This window comes from Lithobates pipiens, unplaced genomic scaffold (genome assembly GCF_037356315.1).
Source record: "Lithobates pipiens isolate NorthernLeopardFrog02 unplaced genomic scaffold, aLitPip1_a1.2 Scaffold_25, whole genome shotgun sequence".
In the NCBI taxonomy this organism is placed as follows: domain Eukaryota; kingdom Metazoa; phylum Chordata; class Amphibia; order Anura; family Ranidae; genus Lithobates; species Lithobates pipiens.
The window spans coordinates 21184719-21209651 of record NW_027507787.1 but is presented as its reverse complement, the minus strand read 5'-3'; the positions used below and the strand labels follow the sequence as shown (position 1 = coordinate 21209651).

The following is a 24933-nucleotide window of genomic DNA, read 5'->3' as shown; positions in this document are numbered from 1 at the left end:
TAACAGGTTTTATGTACCGTGTTTCTGTGACCTGGGATATTTTGGCAATGATGTGCTTTGCTGGCTTGCCATTTATGTTTAACAACTTTGCATGGTTACTAGAGACATGTTTTTATAATGGCATTGATATTCACATGCAGCTACAGCTGTCATTTTATAACAATAAATTCAAACAAACAAAATAGTATGCGCAACGGTATTGTTTATTATCGAATGCTGGCACTGAATAGGATAAAGACGATAGGACAATAAACTAAAGGACAATGGCAAGAACAAACTAGAACTTAGAACTTAGAAATTATATTCTTTTTAATTGCACATAAAAACACTAACCCACAAAACATTCCCAGTAATGTGTACAGTAAATTGGATATTAAAGCAGGTATACACTAAATGTATCAATATTGACTATTTACTTTCCAACTTGTCCAATTTATTCATCAATTTAATTTCTTTGCCATTGTGTTAAGGGAGCAGTTATGGTTGTTCAGTTCTTGTTTAATAAGTTTGGAAACCTAAACCAATCATGCAAATTGTTAGAAATGACAGAGCAGGTTCTAACTTCAGCACATTCAATTATGCAGCACAAGATTCTGTGAGCACCAGTTTTAGTAAATCTACACCATTGCAACCTTAACAAACATAACATCCATTTGTTTTGGGGAACAGAATTTTATTTCCCCTTTCAACCTGTCAGGAACCATGAATCAGACGGATACAGAATATGCAGTAAAAATCACACCTTTTAATAAAATGGTAAAAATTGTACAACTAGTATATTTGGTCAAAACATAGTTGAGGTTTGGTAGCCAAAGTGGGTAGTCTAAGCCAGTAAATCAGAAAGCCAGAGATCAGCGTAGTCGGAGGCGACAGACAGGATCAGGTACCAGAAAGGACGTCAGCCAGGCAAGTCTTCAACAGGAACACAGCAGATAGTCTCCAGATATGTTTGACCATGGCAAAGTCACGGAAGGAATGAATCAGGCCATTAAATAGCCAGAAGGGGCTGGCTGTAGGCTGGACTGATGAACAGGAAATGATCACCAGGCGAGCCACTGTGGAAACAATGAGTCCTGGCAATTAACTGACAGCTGAACAACCTGAGCACTGAAAAGAAAGGGCTGAGAGCCCAGCCCTGGCACAACCGTTATATAGGTGAATCTCAAAAAATTTGAATATCATCAAAAAGTTAATTTATTTCATTAATTCAATTCAAAAAGTGAAACTCGTATAATATTTAGATTACACACAGAGTGATACGGTATCTCACAAAAGTGAGTACACCCCTCACATTTTTGTAAATATTTTATTATATCTTTTCATGTGACAACACTGAAGAAATTACACTTTGCTACAATGTAAAGTAGTGAGTGTACAGCTTATATAACAGTGTAAATTTGCTGTCCCCTCAAAATAGTGCAACACACAGCCATTAATGTCTAAATCGCTGGCAACAAAAGTGAGTACAACCCTAAGTGAAAATGTTCAATTTGGGCCCAAAGTGTCAATATTTTGTGTGGCCACCATTTACAGGTTGCCACTGGAGTCCTCTTCCACTTATCCATGATGATATCACAGATCTGGTGGATGTTAGAGACCTTGCACTCCACCACCTTCCAATTGAGGATGCCCCACAGATGCTAAATAGGGTTTAGGTCTGGAGACATGCTTGACCAGACCATCACCTTTACCTTCAGCTTCTTTAGCAAGGCAGTTGTCATCTTGGAGGTGTGTTTGGGGTTGTTATCATGTTGGAATGTTGCCCTACAGCCCACTCTCTGAGGGGATCATGCTCGGCTTCAGTATGTCATAGTACATGTTGGCATTCCTGGTCCCCTCAATTAACTGTAGCTCCCCAGTGCCTGCAACACTCATGCAGTCCCAGACCATGACACTCCCACCACCATGCTTACCTGTAGGCAAGACACACTTGTCTTTGTACTACTCACCTGGTTGCCACCACACACACTTGACACCATCTGAACCAAATAAGTTTATCTTGGTCTCATCAGACCACAGGACATGGTTCCAGTAATCCATTTCCTTAGTCTACTTGTCTTCAACAAACTGTTTGCTGGCTTTCTTGTGCATCATTTTTAGAAGAAGCTTCCTTTTGGGATGACAGCCATGTATGATCTGAGCATTGACAGGCTGAGTCCCCACCCCGTTAACCTCTGCATCAATGCTGGCAGCACAAATATGTCTATTTTCCAAAGATAACCTCTGGATATGACGCTAAGCATGTGCACTCAACTTCTTTGGTCAGCCATGGTGAGGCCTGTTCTGAGTGGGACCTCTCCTGTTAAATCACTATATTGTCTTGGCCTTCGTGCTGCAGCTCAGTTTCCGGTTCTTGGCAATCTTCTTCTAGCCTGGGTTATCTTTATGTAGCGCAACAATTCTTTTTTTTTAGATTCTCAGAGAGTTCTTTCCCATGAGGTGCTATGTTGAACTTCCAGTGACCAGTATGAAAGCATGACAGCAATAACACCAAATTTAACACACCTGCTCCCCATTCGCACCTGAGGCCTTTTAACTCTGAGTCACATGACACCAGGGAGGGAAAATAGATAATTGGGCCAAATTTGGACATTTTCATTTAGGGTTGTACTCACTGTTGTTGCCAGCGTTTTAGACATTAATGGTGTGTTGAGTTATTTTGAGAAGACAGCACTTATACACTGTTATACAAGCTATACACTCACTACTTTACATTGTAGAAAAGTGTAATTTCTTCAGTGTTGTCACATGAAAAGATATTTACAAAAATGTGAGGGGTGTACTCACATTTGTGAGATACTGTATGTCAAGCAATTATTTATTTTAATTTTTATGATTATGGTTTACAGCTAGTGAAAACCCAAAAACTCAGTATCTCATAAAATTTGAATATTGTGAAAAAGTTGATATTGTAGACTAATGGTGTCACACTCTAATCAGCTAATTAACTCAAAACACCTGTAAAGGTTTCTGAGCCTTTAAATGGTCTCTCAGTCTTGATCAGTAGATTACACAATCATGGGGAAGACTGCTGACTTGACAGTTGTCCAGAAGACAGTCATTGACACCCTCCACAAGGAGGGTAAGTCACAAAAGGTCATTACTAAACAAGGTGGCTGTTCACAGAGTGCTGAATCAAATCATATTCATGGAAGGTTGAGTGGAAGGAAAAAGTGTGGTAGAAAAAGGTGCACAAGCAACAGGGGTAACCACAGCCTTAAGGGGATTGTGAAGCAAGGGCCAATCCAGAATTTGGGGAAGTGACGACTGGTGTCAGTGCTTCAAGAGCCACCACACACAAATGTATCGAGGACATGGGCTACAACTGTCACATTCCTTGTGCCAAGCCACTCCTGAACCAGAGACAATGTCAGAAATGTCTGTTTTCCTAAAAATGAACCAGAAAAGTTAACATTACATACATATTACAGGGATATATCAGGAGACTGTCCTTGCTACTGCATTGAGACACATTCCAAACATGTTTTAGAAGTATTACACAACTAAAATAAAAATGTAAAAGAACAAAGAGTATAATAACCTATTGATTATCTCAAATAAAATTAATATTATCATGGAATGTTACTTTCTTACAAGAATGTCCAGACAAATATGGTGCAGTACATTTGCCAATGAATTTTTTAATGAATCAATTTTTTAGGTTTGTAACCCATGTACATTTCACAGAAATGTAAATTTTCAAAGAAAAGGAATTCCCTTATGGTAAATAGTTATATTATACTGTAAAAATGTTGACAGTGCGAGGCCCTGCTACTGTGTAAAAGTAAGGAAAAAGATCATAGAGCTCACACATATGCGTAGTGCAGGGCTCCAGAATATCAATTGTAAGTGGAGAAAATGGGTTTTGTCTTCAAACTTTGGATCTACAAGAGACCAGCAGGCTTTGAGTACAGGTCACAAAGTCCTTTTAATGAAGGACTTGGGCATAGTTCAAGGCTCTCATTTGGCAGACAGATGTTCTCCATTCAAGAGATAGCATTCCATGCTGGAGAGATTTCTTTGCTCATAGGGCTAAGTAAGTCGAGACTGATAAGTGAGGCTTGTTGACTAAGAGAGCCAAGATGATTAGGTGAGTGCGAGGGAATGAGGGAATCTGGAAGTCTCAGAAGAGTGAGTGAGCCTTGGGCATCAAAAGAACCCCCTATCCAGAGGCCCGAGAGTGGGCCTTAGCAGCAGGGTGCTGCAACTGAAAGGGCTGAGAGACCAAGGATAGCTGGTAAAGTTGAATGAACACAGAGGTAATGTGTAAGATGATCTGAAGAATCAACATCCAAAGGCCAAAGTTTGGGGCCTAAGCAGTGGCGCTGCTGAAGAGAGAGTCAGATGGCTTAGTATTATTTTTTCTATGTTCCTGATGGTCAAATGGTCCACAAATGGTGGACCTGAAAAAATGGCATGGATGTTGAATTTCTAGTGTCAGTTTGCTTATGTTTAGTTGACCTCAGATAGACTGTACTTTGAAGATTTACCATTTCTTATGGTTTGTTTCCTTAAATTGAAATTCCAATGCATTGTTTGTACCTAATGTAGCCCCGGTACTCATGAGGAGCACGCGCTATGTTTGTTAATTTAGTTTTTTCCTAAGACTATAGTTGGGTATTGTGGTTAATTTCACTAAATTGTGGTTTTGGCATCAGTTTGGCTGGACTGTACTATGTTCTGCCTGGTCATAGGTGTATGTATCATCTCTGACAGGCAATGGAACACAGTTTGGTTGGATGCATTGGGTACCAATCTCTCTCTCGGAGCCAATCAGTGGGTGCATTGTCTCACTGTGTATCCTGGGAGAAGGTACATAAGGTGCTGAAGTCACGTGGTTCTGGGTTACGGTCCAGAAGTATGTTCTGACTCCATGGTCCTGGTCCTCCTGACCAGCCCCCAGAGGCCCTCATGGCCTGAGGTGTGGATCCATCCATTTCCGAGTCTGGGGACTGGCTAGTCCGAGGCACAGTAACTGGAAGGAGGATTTCAAGGTGGTCTGGTGCCGTCTCGGGTTTGGAGAGGCCTAGCAACTCAAAACGCAACCAGGGGAGGACTCTTCAGAAGATGGCCATGCACGAGGCTGGCTGCTCGGTAAGAGCCTGGAAGCTGAGCTGAAAGGACACCAAGTAAATCCGCATTCTTACGGTATCACCAGACCGGCTGCAAGATACTGGTACTGTAAGAAAGTTCCTAATTTCATCCTTCGGTTACAATTAAGTTCCTGTGAGAGACTTTCTGTGTTCATCTAAAGTTTTACAACCAAGTCTGTGGCAGAGACTTTGCTAAGTTTGAATCACTTGTCGGCTGCTAAATCCATAAACCAGGATTTATCCGACAGCAGAAATATCCAGTTGCGAGTTGCTATTCCCTGGATCATCTATAGAGAGACATCTTTAAGTGTCAGCAGTTTCCGAACTGCCCGAGCTTTTCTACCCATACCCTCTATTCCCAACTGAGAGACTGTGTTCTATTCAACATTTGATGCAAATAAAAATTCTTTAAAAGGGATTCAAGTGTCGATCTCTGCAGTTATTGGGCCATCAACCTCGGTAACCCCTAGGCAAAAACAACAAGGTGGAGAAGGTAAACGGTAAGCCCAAAAAAAGCTGCTCCTTCGGGGGTCAGTGCTACACTAATATAACACTTCATTACTGGGCACTTTCACCCCCTCAAAAATATTCGGGGGGACATGAGGCAAACCAGAATGAAGGCGTTATAATGCTAGAAACAAACTTGACAAACTTACCTTGTCAAAGTTAGAAAACAACATAAAAGGTGTAAAAAACATACACCAAATATAGTTTGCAGGTGCTGTAATATCACAACCAACATACTGTGAGGATCAGAGGAGGCAAAGTGATAACCATCCAGTGAGAGCCATCTGGTAAAGGATAAATACAATGGGAAATAGTGAAGATAAAATAGGATCAATTATATTTTGCAACATAAAGTCAAACAATATGGGAAATAACCCAAACTTACCATTGAATACGTGATCAAGATTTATGTTGGACCCAAAAACCAATGAGTGAAAGAACAAAAAGAAATTACGGGAGGGGGAGGGAAAAAGAAAATGTAAAGGTTGGAAGTCCTTCCAAAAGTCCCCAAAAAGGGGGGCCTGAAAGCTAGCCAAGCAGACTTCAAGACCAGCCACACCAAAGTCTGCAAAACATATACACAATGCAAGTAATTTGAAATTTACCAGAGTCTAAGCATCAATATATTGGTAGGCTTGAATATGTTAAAGTATATAAAGCTCACCTTAATAGTGATGGGGAAAGAGTAAGGTAGAGATGCCCAGCAGGGGCACACCCCTGTAGTGATAGTATGGCAAAGAAACAATATGTGGCAACACCCTGTTTATATACCAGGGAAAATGACTCCTCCCGTTGCCTCCCATCCTCCATGCCATGCCCTGCCATCCTCCATCAAAAAGACCGCGAGTGTGCATATGTTGCCGCGTTCTTCGATCGTGCTGATGCACTTCCGGTAAATACCAGAAGTGACTTAGGTGCCCACACAGCGCAGAATCGGAATAGAGATGCAGTGACAAGACATCCAAAAATAGGCAGAACAGCCTCCCAAAATGGGGAGACAAGTGGGCAGTAGATTCAAAAAGAAAGGGGGGGGTCAACAAACTAAAATACCCAGACAGCAAAGACCACGAGTGGTCGAAAAAGCGGATGCAAAATCCGCAATATATACAAACATTTAAAAAAAACAGCTTGAAAGGGGTGTGCCCCAAGCACAATGGAGGACAATAGGAAGACCCAGAAAGTGCTCCACACTAAAAAATAAGGAAGAATTAGTAATTCTGTCTTCATTCTTTGAATATTTCTTTCTTTCTTTACTTTCACCCCCTTACTATCCAGGCCAAATTACAGTTTCAGGTGCTGTCGCACTTTGAATACCAATTGCACGGTCATGTAACGCTGGATCCATATTAAATGTTTATACTTTTTTGAGACGGACAGAGCTTTCTTTTGGTCTTCACATACTGTATTTCCCCTCAGCTTTGTGTCATGTGACATGTCAGAGTCAATGAGGAACCTGAGAGATTTTCCTTAGCTCTGCACCACTCTTCTTTTCAGGTCTGACAGTAAGACCCTAGGTCAATTATAGCACTCTGTACCATGTGATAGCTGTGAGGCAATCACAGCATCATCAAAATGGTAAACAATGAGTCATGAATGAAAGCCATCCATGACAGTCAGGCCGCGTACACACGCGGGGACTGTTCGCTCAACTTTGTCCGCTGAACAGTGTTTCGGTAGAAAGTCCGCTCGTGTGTGGGCTTCAGCGGACAGTTTCAGCGGACAGTCTGACGAACAAAGTTTTTCGGAAATTCCGTAAAACTGTCCGCTGAAACTTGGTTTGAGCGGACAGTCCGCCCGTGTGTAGGCTTGTTCGTCAAACTAAGTTCCGCGCATGCTCAGAAAGGGTTTACACGGCGAAGGTTGCATTGCAGTGTATAGGACGTCGTATTTCTAGTCCCGTCGTACGTGCCGTTCACGTCATCGCGCAAGTTTCAGCGGACTGTTCGTTCGTCGTGTGTGGCCAAGTCCGTCCATGCTAATTTTGAGCGGACTGTCCGCTCAAACTGTTTGACGAACAAAGTTGGGCGAACAGTCCCCGCGTGTGTACGCGGCCTTACAGTGATAATCACTGTAACAAGCAAGCACAGTATAAAAAAAAATCATGATCAACCCCCAGAATAGTGCAGTGTTTAAAAAAAAAGAGAGAACATTTTTAAAAATGTGAATATTATTTTTTACATATTGTCACCAGTCAGTATCCCCGACCAGTGATGCACATATATGATGATGCTGTACTTCACTGGTGACAGTATGTTAAAAGAAATAAAAAAAAAATTGTGAAGATAATTTATTTAATTTCTTTATTTTCCTAAATAAAAAGTGACAAAAAATTGCAACTTTAAAAAAATTGCATTAGAATTTTTAAACCAATTTTTCAGATTAGTAGTCATTTATTGCCAACGTGCACATTTCATGGCTAGCAACTGTCTTGAAAAATGTGTATGTTAATCAAATGACACTTCTCATTGCTGTTTTGTTAGAGTAAATTTTTTTTGCAGAGCACATCAAAAAGTAGTTTCCACATTTTTTATACAGTAGTCTATTCATCTTTTTTTATTTCATACTCGTTTCAGACAGAACTCTAAAAGTTATGTTCCAATTTATGACTGGATGACACCTTTATTAAATGTAGAAGCCTAGAAAAAAATGTATGCAACAGGGATCAGTAGTCTGCTTTGAAATCTCAAAGGTTCTTATTACTTTTGAAACCTTGGAGTTCTTGCCTGTTCCCTGTGGACTTGCCTGACTGCTTACAGCAAATTTCCAATTACACTGCACATTTTTTTAGGCACCACATTTTGCACATGTCATGGTATATCACTGGAAGCTAAAAACTGTTCAAGTATGTCATGCCATTTTTAAGTCTTAATTCATTTGGAATAGAAAAGAAAATCTGAATATATTTTGCACAAATGCAGACTGATTTCAGAGTACTGCAACATTTCAGCACAATTGCGCCAAATACTGTATAGTTGCACCTTCTTAAGCTATAACTAAATTATCAGTGCAGCACTGAGAAAGAAAAATGTTTATGATAATATAGTTGACTAAATGTTTTAAATAAAATTACTAAAACAACCATTGCATAACAGACAATGTTGAAACTGTTGCTTAAGAGGGAATAGATAATTTATCTCTTATATTATATGATATAAGAGATGTTTTTCTTAATTTTATTTTTCTTTGGTGATTGTCTGACACCCCATTTACCAGCCTACAATTAGTAATTTCCAGGAGTGTTTAACCCAGTACACATTTATTACCACAGCCCATGCAAGGGCATATTTAACCTCTGTGTATTGTATGTAGAATTTTTTTTTTTTATGTTTGGCAAAAGCAAATGAACCTACCCTCATACTTTCCTGGATAATTCTGTTATGTATACTGCATATCACCTCTTTAAAGATTTTATCAGATTTCTAATGAATCTGTTGAACATGTTTTTTTTTCTTAATGGACAGCACAATGATACACTTTTGGATTTGAAACTTAACAGCATAAGCTAATTGTGCTGGGATATGTGGAATACATTTGTAGTCAGATGTTGGACCATTGTAATATGTAGGAGACAGTGCTCTTTATTTACTTCCCCTTTTAAGTTATTAGTGTTGAACTACACAATTCTGCTCTGGCCAGAAGGGGGATATTAGGTCGGGTGAACTCATAGACCTCAATGTATTATTCCTGGATATATGGAAGTTGTAGTTAGAGGCTGCAACCCGGTATGGGCACTATTAGCTCTCTGAACTACAGATTCCACAACAACAAGGATCTGAAAAAGGCATATAAAAAAGCCTTGATGATTTCAGAAGCCCAGGGTCAATGAAACAAAAAGAACTTTGATCTCAAAGAGAATACAAGGTTTGCAGCCAGGGGACAGAATATTGTTAAGACATTTAGGCATTTTAGGAAAACAACTACAGTATCTGACTGCTGGAAAGGAAGAAGGGGGAAAGGAGGCACACCTAAGTGTAGTAGTTAAGACACAATTTATTGCACAACTAGAATAACACTCACTAGATGTAAGTGGATACATGCAGGTTCTTTAGATGGAATGTCATCGTCTGGGTCTGCCTCTGTCCATTATTCCATTTGTGGCCCAGTGGCTGTGCAAGGAAGAACTGGGACCCTGGAAGACCAAGCTGGCTGCCATGGACCACACAGTAGGAAGTGACGTCACTGGTTGGGCGGACCCGGATGGTAGAGAGGAAGAAAAAAGCATTTAGCTACACGCTCTGAGCGTACAGCTCCTTTTACTGGCCTACTACACCAGGAAGGTTGCAGCTTAAGTACACACTGCGCGACTGCCCATGGCCGTGGAACTACAATGGCCAGTGGACCTAATGCAATCGTAGAATCATAATAACAATAGGTGGATTACAGCACATTGCATAAAACATTCATAAAAATGAAACAGCAATAAGAACTTTACAAATATAGTTCATAAAAAATAGAAGCCAATACACAACTGGATAAAAAAGAGAGAGGATGGGGGGGAAGGAGAGAGGGGAGAAATCTACAGTACATATCAACCTGGATTGACAGTAATTATTAAAGAAGAATACAGCATGTCATATAAGATATATACCAAGGTTTGGTACCTATAATTACTATCTGTAAGCCACCACCCCAAGGCAAGGATTTGAATCATATGATATCCAAGATGTACTGTATAGGACCATAAGGGTCCATTGAAAAAAATTGAGGGATATATGATGAAAATTGGAATGTTGTAAAGTGAATATTACAATATGGTGGGAATCTCAATTTCTTCATTTAACCTCGCAGGAGTAAGAGTATTTAAGGAATATATCCATAAAGTACCCTGCTGGCATAAATGTCTGAAATGTTCTGCTGCAGGAAGGCTACTTGGAATTGCCTCAAACATCCATATGTTGAGACTGACTGTGGATTGTTGGTGCTGCTCTAGGAAACGTCTGGGATAACTATGTTTGTCAGAGCCTTCTTTGATCACCTGGGTACAGTAAAACACTTGCAAAGAGTGAAAATGGTCCTGCCCACATGGAATTGACCACATGGGCAGGTCAGGCAGTATACGGCAAATTCGCTAGAACAGTTATGGAATTCCTTAATCACATAGGTTCTGCCAAATATGTTCAAACATATTTTTTACGACATTGAAACATACCCAACAAAGGGATCATGGGAATGTCATTTCTGTGAGTTAGGGGGTACTGTTTGAGTTTAATGGGTTAAATTTTCCCTTTTATATTTGCTTTCCAATAAGACACTTTTGGTTTATGAGTGAGGGTGGCCTCCAGGAAGGGGTCCTCAAGTAAAATAGGCCAGCATCTGGACAAAATGCTCTCCATGTTTTTATGTTTATTGTGAAATTGGGTGGTTAATTGCATGGGCTCAGGTTCCGAATTCCTGACTGGTTTCGGGGAGGGAGGTTTTTGATATTGCTGGAAAGCATCAGACACCAATGAAGATGAATACCCTTTTTCGCAAAATTTTTGCTGAGAAGTCCACATTCCTTGTGCAATTCTTGAACATTCTGTGGAATTGGCTTTTAGGAATGTTATGGATCCATTTAGGATGATGGCAACTCTGATAATGGAGAATGGAGTTGCCGACGATGGGTTTAACAAAGCTGTTAGCAAATATGGTTGGACCATCATGGAAAAGTTCCATATCCAGAAAGGCTAGTCGATCCAGATTGGTGACATGAGTGAAGGCAAGTCATACAGAATAATTGTTACAAAGTTGTACAAACTATTCTGTATCTGACTGCTGGAAGCCCCAATGCTTTATCATCTGCAAACAATTTCCTGGGCTTCCAGCTTATCAGATCCACCCAGAGTTTGGCCCATTAAAAGAATGGCACCAATCTCCTTTAAGGAGACTTTCTTGTAGACCCCATCTACTAACCAAGTCTCAAAATACCACTCTGAAGAGGAGGAGGAGCTGGGTGTGTACTGGTCGTAGTCTCACCCACTATGAGGATAAGGCTTTGGGCACAATCAAAGAGACAGACCCAGCAGCTTTCAGATCTAAGATGTCAGAACTCCAAGCCAACTGCTAGAGGTCCCAGAGGATCCCGTAATCTCACCCATGGTAGATGATGTAATGACTGATTGAGACCACATAGAGACTACTGGGATAAGAAACAGTGCCTTCTAAGTGTAGCATAAAAGTAATGACTTTATTAAACAACAAAGTCACAACTCACAACAGTAAGAAGGAAAAATTATCATCTAGGTAACACCTCTGTGGTGAGCCAGTCTGGTCCTGCTGGTCCCACTGTGGTGGATTTAGAGCAAGGGCAGGTAAGTACACCTTGAAAAAAGTATTCAAACGCCTTGAAATTTTCCACATTTGTCCTGTTACAACCAAAAAAGTAAATGTATTTTATTGGGATTTTTTGTGATAGACCAACACAACATGGCACATATTTGTGAAGTAGAAGGAAAAGGATAAATGGTTTTCAAACCTTTTTACAAATAAATATGTGAAAAGTGTGTCATGCATTTGTATTTAGCCTCCCAAGTCAATACTTTGTAGAACCACCTTTCACTGCAATTACAGCTGCAAGTCTTTTTTGGTATGTCTCTACCACCTTTGCACATCTAGAGAGTGAAATTTTTGCTCTTTTTTCTTTGCAAAATAGCTCAAGCTCTGTCAGATTGGATGGAAAGTGTCTGTGAATAACAATTTTTAGGTCTTACCACAGATTCTCAATTGGATTTAGGTCCTGATTTTAGCTGGGCCATTCTAACACATGAATATGCTTTGATCTAAACCATTCTGTTGTAGCTCTGGCTGCATGTTTAGGGTCCTTGTCCTGCTGGAAGGTAAACCTCCACTCCAGTCTCAAGTCCTTTGCTGACTCTAAAGCCACGTACACACGTAGCAGACTATCCAGTGGACTTAGTCTGGCGGACTTCCCGCCGGACTGTCTGCCGGAGTTTCCGAACGAGCTACTTGCCCACACACGGCACTTTTTCAGCGGACTAATACGGCGTACTAAGTAGTCCGCCGGACTATCCGCCTTACTTTTGAAATGAACGGACTCGCCCACACACGCGGAGGAAAGTCCGCTCATTTTGAGCGTGTCTCCAGGTAGCCGGGGCCAGCGAAGGAGGCGTCGCTGGCCCCGTCACCTGGTATGAACTTAAAGGGGAACCCCAACGCCGAAAAAAATCGGCGTGGGGGTTCGCCCCAGGTCCACATCAGAACCTTGTCCGTGCACACTACCCGGCCGGCCAGGAAAGGGGGGGGTGAGCTAGGGGCCCCCCTCCTGAGCCGTACCAGGCCGCATGCCCTCAACCCCAAAGCACCTTGTCCCCATGTTGATGAGGACAAGCGCCTCTTCCTGACAACCCTGGCCGTTGGTTGTCGGGGTCTGCGGGCGGAGGGCTTATCGGAATCCGGGAGCCCCCTTTAATAAGGGGACCCCCGGGTACCGGCCCCCCACCCTATGTGAATGAGTATGGGGTACAATGTACCCCTACCCATTCACCTGTAAAAAAAAGTTAAAAAAAACACAACACACAAGGGTTAAAATAGTTTATTGCACAGCTCCGGGGGTCTTCCGTCTTCGGGGGTCTTCTCGCCGGACTCCTCTGCTATCTTCTGTTAGCTCTTTTGCTAGCGGAGGAGCCTGGCTTTCTTCTTCCCCGCCGCCCTCTTCTTCCGACTTCGGGGGGTCTTGTCCCCCTCTTCGGTTCTTCTTGCCGGGCCACGCGCCTTCTTCTAGCTCTTTTACAGGCGGTGGTCTCATCTGACCAGAGCACCTTCTTCCACATGTTTACTGTGTTCCCCACATGGCTTCTTGCAAACTGCAAATGGGACTTCTTATGGCTTTCTTCTTTCCACTCTTCCATAAAGGCCAGATTTGTTGAGAGCATGGCAAATAGTTGTCCTGTGGACAGATTCTCCCACATATGCTGTAGATCTCTGCAGCTTTTCCAGAGTTACCATGGGCCTCTTGGCTGCTTCTCTGATTAATGCTCTCCTTGCCCAGCCTGTCGGTTTAGGTGGATGGCCATGGTAGATTTTCAGTTGTGCCATACTCTTTCCATTTTCTGATGATGGATTGAACAGTGCTACGTGAGATTTTCAAAGCTTGGGATATTTTTCTATAACCTAACCCTGCTTTAAACTTCTCCACAACTTTATCCCTGACCTGTCTGGTGTGTTCCTTGGCCTTCATGATGCTGTTTGTTTACTAAGGTTCTCTAACAAACTTCTGAGGGCTTCACAGAACAGCTGTATTTATACTGAGATTAAATTACACACAGGTGGACTCCATTTACTAATTAGGTGACTTCTGAAGGCAATTGGTTTCACTATATTTTAGTTAAGGGTATCAGAATAATTTGTATTTGTAAAATATGTTAAAAAACATTTGTCATTTTCCTTCCACTTCACAATTATGTGCCACTTTTTGTTGGTCGATCACATAAAATCTCAATTAAATATATTTACATTTTTGGCTGTAACATGAGAAAATGTGTTATATTTCATGGGGGTATGATTACTTTTTGAAGGTACTGTATAACGTTTGTTATTTTTTTTTTTTAAAGCCAAACCTTTAATACCACTTTAAAAAAGTCTATAAATTATAATATACTGTATATATTTTAAACCTATGAACACTGATGTTCCAACTGCCTATTTTCTTGCCCTAAAATTCCAGGCCAGTACAAACACCCCCAAAAAGAAAAGTATTTTTAAAGATCAAAGTTTTGCCACATTTCAAATAAAATGTGAGTTTTGTTTTTTTCACAACATTGTAATTTTAATAGCTTATTTCTCACACACAGCAAGGGCATAATTAATTATACCACAAAACACATTTTGGTACTTTCGCTGAGATGGGAATACCACGTTTGAGACATTTTTGCTGCCTAGCTGCATACAGAGGCTCATTATTCATTTAGCCCCCTTTAGATTTTCAAAGGGCTTAAATTACTCATATGATTTCTTCACTACCTATAACATTTTCTGAGGCCTAAAGACATTACCCTATTTTGGAAAGCAGACACCTAACTGTGAAAGGATAAACACTAGATCTGGCTGTGATCAGTAGCACTGAAAACACTAGCACTGACAGATATCAGCAAGCTGGAATTATTGGCATTGACTGTGATCAGCAAACTGGAAACTCTGGTATTGTCTGTAATCAGCTGCCGACTGTAATCAGATGCTGGCTATAATCTATTGCAGGCTGAAATCTTCTACTGGTTGTTCTGGTGCTGGCTGTAATCTTGATCTCATTGTAATCTGGGGCTTTCTGTAATCAGGCATAGGTTGTAATCAGGTACTGGCTGTAATCAGACACTGACTAGATCAGGCAGGGGCTGTATCATCAGATAGGGTAATGTGATCAGGTAGGGGCACTGTGATCACCATGATCAGGTAGGGACACCGTGATTTGAACACTGGAGTTCTAGCTGGGATGACAGCAAGCTCTCCTCTTTCTCCCACAATGGCTTTGAGCATATGACGGGAAAGGGAGAGCTGAGAGCTCATCGCATCCATTGTTTACATTTGTGATTGCTGTGATTGGCCACAGCGATTACAATGTATGGAGCTACTCTCTGTACTATCTGCCTGTGCTCAGCACTTTGCATTCACCAATGTGATCATAAGCAGGTGCGGACTGACAACTCATGGGGCCCCCGGGCAATAGGAGATTATGGGGCCCCAGGCAATCAGAGATTATGGGACCACACAGTAGACACAAACACACACACACAGTATACAATCACACAGTATACACAGACATGTTTCTATTAGCTGAGAAGGTACTGGAGAGGTGCGGCAGCTATAATCTCAGGATTTTTATACAAAAAGGATGTCGGTAAGGGACATTTCAGAGACAGATGTAAAAAAAAAACACAAATTTGTACATACTGTCCCTGGTTTTACTGAGGCTGGCAACCCTGATGGGGCCCTCTAGTGGCATGGGGCCCTAGGGTAGTGCCCAAGTGGCCCAATGGTCAGTCCGCCCCTGATCATAGGCATTGTTCAAAGTTGTGATTGCTATGATTGGTCACAGTGATTGCATAGTGCGGAGCCACTTTCAATAAACTCTTTACCTTTTTACTGTTTTCTAATAACAGTGAGATTACAGCTACAGGTGTGCATGCTGACACTGTAAAAAAAAAAATCTTCAGGGCTTGTGAAGGAACTACAATAGTGCGTATCAGTGCCCTTGCAGTCCATTCAGAACTGCAAGCCATCAGTCATGGTGGTTGATGGTAGTTGTAGTCTATCCATTTTCAGGTTGCTGTGAATGAATGATGCTGCCATGTGGTTGGAGTCCCTCAGGGCTGCGCTGTTTTTGAATTGTTACAACAGCTGTGCAAAGAAGATCCTCCACCTGCTGTCACACTGAGGCAGATAGCAAGAGTAGAGGTTGCAGGAGTTGGAACATGCTGCATGTTCCACCCTAAATACAGGTGGAATATGTAACAAGTTCTGAAGGGTGACATTTTCCTTTAAATAGCCTAAAATAATTGTTAAGGTTATTTTTTTTATTTTTTTAACAAGCATGTCTCTACTTGCAGTACCTGTGTGACCATGAACCACCTCACTTCGGGTCCCCTGCTTGCGCTCCTAGCCCCTTCCCTCTGTCCAGTGCACTCATGCACTTGAGCCCTGCTGCTGCATCCATTGACACACAGTGAAATTTGCCCCCGCCCCTGCTTCCTCGTCATTGGCTTTGATTGACAGCACTTGGAGCCAATGACATTAATTGACAGCACTTGGAGCCAATGGCTCCCAGTGCCCCCAGCACAGCCAGTGAGACCCGGAAGTGAGGGGAGAGAAGACCTGCAGACGTGTGTTGCGCAGGATCGAAATAGGGCTCGGGTAAAACCACTTTAAAAGTGCACTTTAGATCTTCCCTCAAATTATTACAGACAAAAAACTGTGAAAATTGAGTGTAACATTATTCAAAATGTTTCAGTCAAAATTCTGCTTGTTTGTAAAATCGTTGTTGGTTACTATTTTCTACTGCCCGTTGCCTGCAAAAAAAAGTTACTTAAAAATTAGAAAAAGTCATCATTTTTTAAAATATGATTATTATACAAGTGTTACCAGTGTTGCTGACACTGTAAAAAATACATCTATAAACAGTAACTTGAAATAGGAAGTGGGCTTCCCAGCCATTTAGTTACAGTAGCTGGTCCTGAAGTGGTAAAACATGAGTAATTCAATAATCTGCACTGAGACATAAAACCAGTGTCAAGAGCGTAGATATGTTTCATTGCAAGCAATCTTTTAATATAAAGTTCTGCATTGAAAGCACAGAGGAAAGGAAGAAAGCATCACTTTCTCATGCTAAAAACATTCATCACGTTGAGACTTTCCAAGAAAAGCTATCACCAGCTATGGATAATACCAGCAGTCCTTAAAGGATGCATTCACCTTAAAAAAAAAAAATTGTATTTATTATTTTTTCCTGCAGGAGCCTAAAACGCATTCCACCCCCGATTAGTGTAATATCAGGCTTGCAATGTCAGGCTTCTGTAGACAAATCCTGCACAACTGATAATAGCTTCTTTCTATTCTCAGCTTGTGTTTACAATTAGCCGTTCAAGTAAAATGTAAATTACCTAAAATATTTTGTGTGCAATTTTGGAACAATCAAACGAAAAAATGAAAATTGTCATTAGGAAAATTACGTTAGCTATTCCATAAAGCTCTGGGCCTTCTCAGCAGCAAATCCACAGTGTGCGGATTTGACACCAGGTGGCGCTCACTACTGACTGATTCCACCAATTAAAATAACAGATAAATACAAACATACTTCAAATAAAAAAAAATGCATTAATAAAACAAAAGCTATACTGTTAATTAAAAAAATAAAGACATTTAAACATTTAAAAAAATTTTGATTTTTTTTTTTAAATTCAAGGGCCTTCTGCCTCTGATATGAGGCCATTTTGGGGGAAGACCCCTTCAAGGGCCAGCATCCTGGATCCATGCTACCAAAATAATGGATTTCATCCTACCACACCGGAAGGAAGACAAAATGTGACACCACAAAAAGGTGCACAATAGGCAAGCAGGCAGCAGCAGTGGAACAAACACCAGCAGGGGATATCAAACAGGCATTTCAAACTGTTTTTTGGGTAGCTGGGACCAGGTCTGGCCCAAGATAGCACTCCCAATAATGGCTTGTCCATGATGGTCAATGAGTATGTCATACCAACATACTGGTATCTAGAATGAACTAGTGGCTGGAGATTTCAAAACATATACTAGGGGTACTGATCATCTGGAGGGGTAGTAAACAACAGACCCATCTCACTATCCACAGGCAATGATGTCTGCCTAAACTTTATCAAAATGAACCAAGAATGGGTTGCAGATGCCATCCACACCCCTATTGGCTTCCACCAATTACCTGCCACATACAGCTGAGTTTCTTTGTCTGTGTTGGAACATAATTTTCCAAAAATAAGAGCACAGGCTGTTCCTGCTAAGAGGATTGTTGTGATTTTGCTGCTACTGCTGTGTCTATATTCTTCTCACTATAGAGTATCTGTAATAATTTGGCTTTCTAAATATAGTAAATAATGCTGGGCACCAATCCTAGCACTAGCTTGGTCAATCCTTGGAATATGCCCATTTCAACCCATTACCCTCCTGCTCCCTTCAAAATTAATCAATGAATACATACAAATATAACAAAAAGTAAAACAAAGATATACATATATAAAGATTTAAAACTCTGAAATTAACACTTTATAAATGTTATTTGCTTTTTTAAAGATACTTTCAAAGGCCTTCTGCCTGACATTTCAGACTCGGTTTGTCATCCAAATGTTGTAGCATGGCCAGGCTAATTGAAAAATTGTACCTATATACTGCATACCCAAGGGCTTTTGGTACCATGACCACCATTTATGTTTTTCAATGTCATGTCATGAAAATGGGGTGCCAAGTGCTAGCTGTCAACCAGCAAACCCTGATGTTCAAAAATGTGGTTATCATGACAAATGTCTAGTATGAAATCCATTTTTGCCAGCTAATGCTCTGTACACACGGTCAGAAATTCCGGCGGAAAAGGTCCGATTGGATTATATTGTTGGAAAATCCGATCGTGTGTGAGCTATATCAGACTTTTTCCGTCGGAAATTCTGATGGAAAATTTTGTAGAGCAGTATCTTAAATTTTGCAACAAAAAAATACGATTGGACTTTTTCCAATCTTTTGTAGAGAATTCCGATCGGACAAAGTGCCACGCATGCTTAGATCAAATTACGAGACCAAAGCTATTGGCTACTAGCCTTAACGTAGTCCCATCGTAACGAACGAACGTCATCACATTCCAAACTATCGGATTTTCCGACAACTTTGTCCGACCGTGTGTATACAACACCAGTTTAGGACAAAATCCGTCTGAAAAAATCCGACGGATTTTGTGCTCGGAATGTCCAACCGTGTGTACAAGGCATAAGACTATAAGAGAAAAGCCTTTTCATTTGATTAATACAATTTTTGAGGTTCTTCTGATGACATTTAAAAGTACAGCAATGATGACATATATACTGTAGCTAAGTAGGCACTGCCAATGTATAGTGTTCCTGCTTGGGCTCACAGAAAGAAAACTTTGTGATTCCATAACAGCCAGTACAGCATTAGCACTGCTGTAAATTGAAAGTTTTATTGGATTTCCTATGCTGCTCTCAAGGCCACACAAATAGACCCCTCCCCATTGCTGTAAACATTCCTTCCCCCTTTTTTTTTAAAAGCATGTGTTCCTCAGACATTTGGTGGGCTTCCTGTGCCTTTTTTTTTTAATTTATCTACTGTAGTTCCCCCTCCAAAGAAAAAAATATCATATTTTCCCCAGATGACTTAATAGGTTTTAGTCCTGATATCTTTCAAATCCTAAACATTTTCTGTTTGGATGAACTGCCTACGCATCAAACAGAGGCAAGAAAGGCATATTTGAGCAACTATACTTACAGGTACCTTTTTGCTTGTACTGTTGTCACAACTTAAATATATTCTGCATATGTAATCATTGTAAATAAACTGTGTAGAGGCATTTTTTAAGAATGGAATTGATTTACTAAAGGCAAATCCACTTTGTACCACAAGTTCACTTAAAAGTGCACTTGGAAGTGCAACCGGTGTAAATCTGAGGGGAAGCTCTGCTGATTTTATCATTCAATTATGTGGAAGTTAAAATGCTGTTTTTTATTTTCCTTGGGTGTCCCCCTCAGATCTACAGTGACTGCACTTCCAATTGCACTTGTAGTGCAAAGTGGATTTGCCTTTCGTAAATAACCCCAAATTCTCACATAAGGTGTCACTAAAGGAAAAACTTTTTTTTTTATTGCATAAGAGAGGGTTAAAACCATGTCAGTGTTTCTCTTTTTTTTTTTTTTGCTTTCTGTGTTCTTATTCACCAGAACTAGTTTTCAAACTGGAAGATTTCCTCTTTATCACTGTTCTGGTGTCAAACCTAAATTTGGGATCTTTTACATTCACTTTCAATGATAATGGTAAACAGAACAAATAAATAGAGTGAATCTCCCTAATGGGGGCACAGACAGCATAAAAAACCTCAGAGGTGTTCTAATCCTCTTCATAATCTCCACTCCATGAAAAACTAAAAAACCTGTGGTGTGTGTTGTCAGTCAATATATTTACAGTAATTATTGCACATTGTGTCCTTATAATGGGAAGTACCTGCCATATCCAGAAGTCCAATTTCCTTTTAAAGTACAACTAAAGCAAAACAGTTTTTATTTTGTTTTTTTTGTTTGTTTTTTTTTAGTTTAGTTTTTTGTTTTGGACAGAGTAAAGATGGATTAGAATACCTGTCACTTTTTTTATTGCTGTCTGCTTCCCTGTTTTTGGGTTGTCTCCAGAAAAGTAATAGAGGGAAGTCTTGCAATGGGGACACTTGCTTTGGTGACCTAGGGGTCCCCAAGGGATTCCCTTAATTTTCAGTCATTTCCTCTGACTTCCTGTTTAAGATATAGGACATGACATGAAGGGGAATATCCCCAATGAGACACAGATGACAAAAAATAAGCTCACATGGGTTATAACCTCCCTTACCCTATCCAAAATGAAAAAAAAAAGTTTTGCCAATAGTTCTACTTTAAATTAAACAATTTCTGGCATTACTGATGTCCAGTAGACGTAATGCTAAAAAACTAAAATTTGCCAGCAAGTAGGGTCCTTTTCCAAAAAACAAAAACCCTTTACATACCTGCTAGCAATGCTTTAATCTCTACACTGACTGTGGTGTATGCGCATTATGGATGCCATGAATAGAGCCAGAAATAACGTCACTCAATTGTGCATATACACAATGTAATCAGGGTCTGCTAAATGGGTATAACAAGAAAACTATGAACCTGGTGGACTTTATTGAAAATGCTGGTTGCCCCCATCATGCTTATTTCTGCTTCAAGAGTCAATACACATGTGCTTTGTCGATCGAGCAACTACTGTATTAGGATTTTATCATGTCTGTCAAATACATTAGTTCATTGACTGACAGGTTGTATGACAGCTTTTAAAGGTACTTTATTGCAAGAGAGGCTTCAAACACTGATGTGATGGCAAATAAAGTCCACTTTACAAAAAAAAAAACTGTAAACAAAGTGCATCTCAGCAATCCATTTTGAGCTGTGTGAAATATGTACTGCAAGCACTAAAACTAACATAAATTTCTTTCAGACATCAACTGCTACTGTTAATGTGCTGGTGACGGATGTGAATGACAACAACCCCATCTTTGATCTTTACTTGCCTAGAAATCTCTCTGTCCAAGAGGAAGAAGTGAATGCTTTTGTGGGTCAAGTCAGAGTGAGTGCACCATTATTTAATTAGTCTTCTCTAGACAGAAATAATTCAGGCTTTCATCTTGTTTTTTTTTTATCTTACCTTCGTGCTTCTTTCCATTTACTTGAATTCTGACAGCAGCTACATTTGTAGAAAATTTTATTTAAGAATATAAAAGCTTCAAGCTATATGAACATTAATGCTGAATTGATATTAAACATTCTTTTGTTATTGCAGACAATTCTAGCTTTAAGGTAAATACAATATAGTTCTAAAGTGCAGGATGTTGACTGCACGTAGACTACGAGAACATCATTTTGTTTCCATTTATGTATCTTTGTTGAATTATTTATTTATTTTTCTCTTCTATTTATTTCTTATGGTGTGCTGAAATTGTTTCCAAAGCCACAGTAAACTACATAACCAAGAAGAGCTTTTGATTTTTAAAAAACATTTCAACAAATAAGTATACAGTAATACAAATAAAGTATCAATAAATCTTAATCAGCTAGTAGGCGAACTTAGGTTCTAGAAACTTGAAATGTAATGATTCATGTAGCCACACATGTATTCTGCCATCATCACTTAAATAGTATATAGAATAAACCTCAAGAAATGTGGGATTTTATAGGCAATGAAAGAAAAAATATAATATTTATAAAATGTATACATTTTATAAATATAATATTTCTTATTCGATTGCCTATAAAAGATTGATGCATAGTGCATAGCAAATGGGTTGTATGCATATCTATAATAAATTCTATATACAAACTAGCGGATGGGACTACAGTGTGGTGTAGCAAACAGTTTGTGCTTGCTAAAGTGAATTGCATTGCTGATATGTTGGGTGTATATAGCATTCTCAGTCTCGAGGAGAGGTAATAAAAAATGCCTGCATTCCAAATGCATACTGTATGCATCAGTACAATATTTAGTCGGCTGTTCAGAGTATAAGTATTTATGTAATGAAAAAGTGGTGTTAAGCAGTCTTATTTATTTTATTCTAGATTGCCCACTTCACATCTGTACTTGGTTTTTACTTGTACTACATTAGCAAAATAATGCTTAAAAAGTAATGCCTTAATAAAACTTAGTACCTTAAATAAAAAAAAATGAAGCTATTGATGGAAATATGAAAGGTTGGTAGTTTTAGGAAATCCGTAATGTATGCATATGCCTTCTTGCTCTGTACCAATTTCCTAATGACAACTAGTATGCAAAAACATGCTCTAGCAAAAAACAGAACTATGGTTTCATACAGGCCTTCGTAACCTTGATTTAAAGACAATAAAGCACTAAGACTTATTGCAAACGGAAGGGATAAGGTTGGGATGAAAACTTTTCCATAGTTTCTAATTGTATCATTGAGAACCTACAATACAGTTTACTGGTCAGATTAAGAGAGACTATACTATACTAAAGACACAAATATACATACGCCCTCAGATGGCTGTACGACATATAAGAGCTACAGCTGTCCCTAGCCAGCTCTACACCAAGAACTAAGTGATCAAAGACTGCTGATCTCTCAGTATTCAGGTCCACTCAGAACACAGAGTGGTGACTGTCAGTTACCACTCTGTGGTCTGTCCCTCCAGTAATCAGGATGATGGGCAAGAGTGACTGGCTCAGGCTCTCAGCAGTTCACTGAGAGACTGAGCCAGCTGGGTTGGCTGCTGGTTAAACATCTGGGTGGATCCCAATATTTTTTTTTATTCAAAAAGTTTGTATTTGTTTAGTCAGACAAGTTAACATGTGGTATTGTATAGGTACATCGAACATACACAGTATATTGAGCAATAAGTGTAATGGGCAAAGGTAAAATCAGTGTCCCAAAGAGCCTACATAAACCTTGATGTAGAATATCAAAACGTCTAAGCAATCTAATTAGAGTAATCCTATTTTATTAAATCAAATCCATAAGTTTTTGGCAATTTTTTTATGCTGCCATTGTATTGTTCAAGGTAGGGTCTGTGGATTTGGGGGTACTTTGCATGGATAGCAACCTATTTTGTATGCGTTTGTTTGTGTGCACTGGGATGTTCTTGAGAGTTATAGGAGAGTGGGGTATAATGTACATGAGTTGTGTAGCTAATGACGTCCTGTTAAGGTCATTGGTTGTGAAAAGGTGGGTGGGAAGGAGTGTGGAAGGGGAGGGAAAGTGGGAACTTAAGTGTAAGAGGAATGGGGCTATGTATGAGGGTGATGAGGGGTTTTAGTGGCAAGAGAAGGAACTAACGGGAGATGGGGGGCATTGAAAGAGAGGGGAGAACAACACTAACTACAAGGTTAGTGCTTCTAAGTGTAAGGTTGACCGTCTCTTGTGTCCCTTCTCCTGGGGGGAACCTCTTAAAGTCTGTTGGATATCATGGAGTTGTGAGGAGAGTGTTAATTCTCCATAACCTATTTAGGAGAGTTCATAACAATATCAAATGTACAATGTTACAAACGTAAGAACAGTGCACAAAAAATGACATGTGATATAATGTGTGTTAGTGCATATGAAAAACAAAAAATCCAAAAAATCTAATCCCAATAAAAATTAAAAATCAAGTGAAGTAATCAAATGATCAGAAAATCAATCAATACATCAATAGAAAAAACACAAGTAAAGAAACACACACCCCTAACCAGGGCAAGCTATATGCAACATGAAAGTGATATAATATGGCCAACCTATACGGTGACTTACTTGCATACACACGTAAAAGACTGAAAATAATAATGTCCGTGAAAATGTATTAGTGTATGAAGAAAAAGGTTATAGAAAATATATAATATATATATAAATGAAAAATTGTCCATAAAAACTTTTTATAAATGAGTGTGCAAAATTACCAGAAAAATTATAAAAAGTGACTTTTGTGCTTGTAGTATCTCCAGGTAAGTGCTACCCCTCAAGGGTCCCTACTCACCGAATCCTCGCACCCCTGCAGGGGTAGTGTGCATATAGTTCCACACCCTCGGGCTGGACCAGCCTGGCTCCCTCAGTTTCAGGCTCCGCTCTGCACAACTCCAAGAATTCTATAATATACAGGGCGTCCCCTTTTTTGTATATGCCAGATGTATCCAGGTCTAATTCTCGTAGAAAACAAAGGATGGCTCCCATAGTGTAGTAATTTAAAAAATCAGCTTCCATTTATTAAAAAATAAAAACAAAAATAAAACCCATAAAGTCAATTACACCAAAGTCCATCCAGCTACATGTGACCGCAAAGTCACTGTACTAGCCAGTAAACAATGTATCCAAAATATATAAACGAAAAGTCTCCAAGCTATGTAAAACACATACCCATCCGGGTTAATAGTATCAATGAGAGAACAGGATCAGTGAACGAGCGGCGTGCGTTCCAGCTGCGTTCCACTCGATCGAGTTCCCAGAATTGACGTAGTGTGCATGGTTCCGTCGAGAACAGAAGGTTGGCCATATTATGTATCACTTTTATGTCACATATAGCTTGCCCTGGTTAGGGGTGTGTGTTTCTTTACTTGTGTTTTTTCTATTGATTTATTGATTTTCTGATCATTTCTTTACTTCACTTGA

General features: G+C 39.8%; 1 protein-coding gene across 1 annotated transcript in view; it reads left to right on the top strand.

Moving 5' to 3' along the window:
* PCDH15 (protocadherin related 15) overlaps positions 1–24933 on the top strand; it is a 1670337-nt gene that overhangs the window by 1054532 nt on the left and 590872 nt on the right. Inside the window, exon 20 of the mRNA XM_077454160.1 lies at positions 21282–21410. Within this exon, the coding sequence (XP_077310286.1) occupies positions 21282–21410 (129 nt within the window). The remainder of the gene's footprint in view (positions 1–21281; positions 21411–24933) is intronic.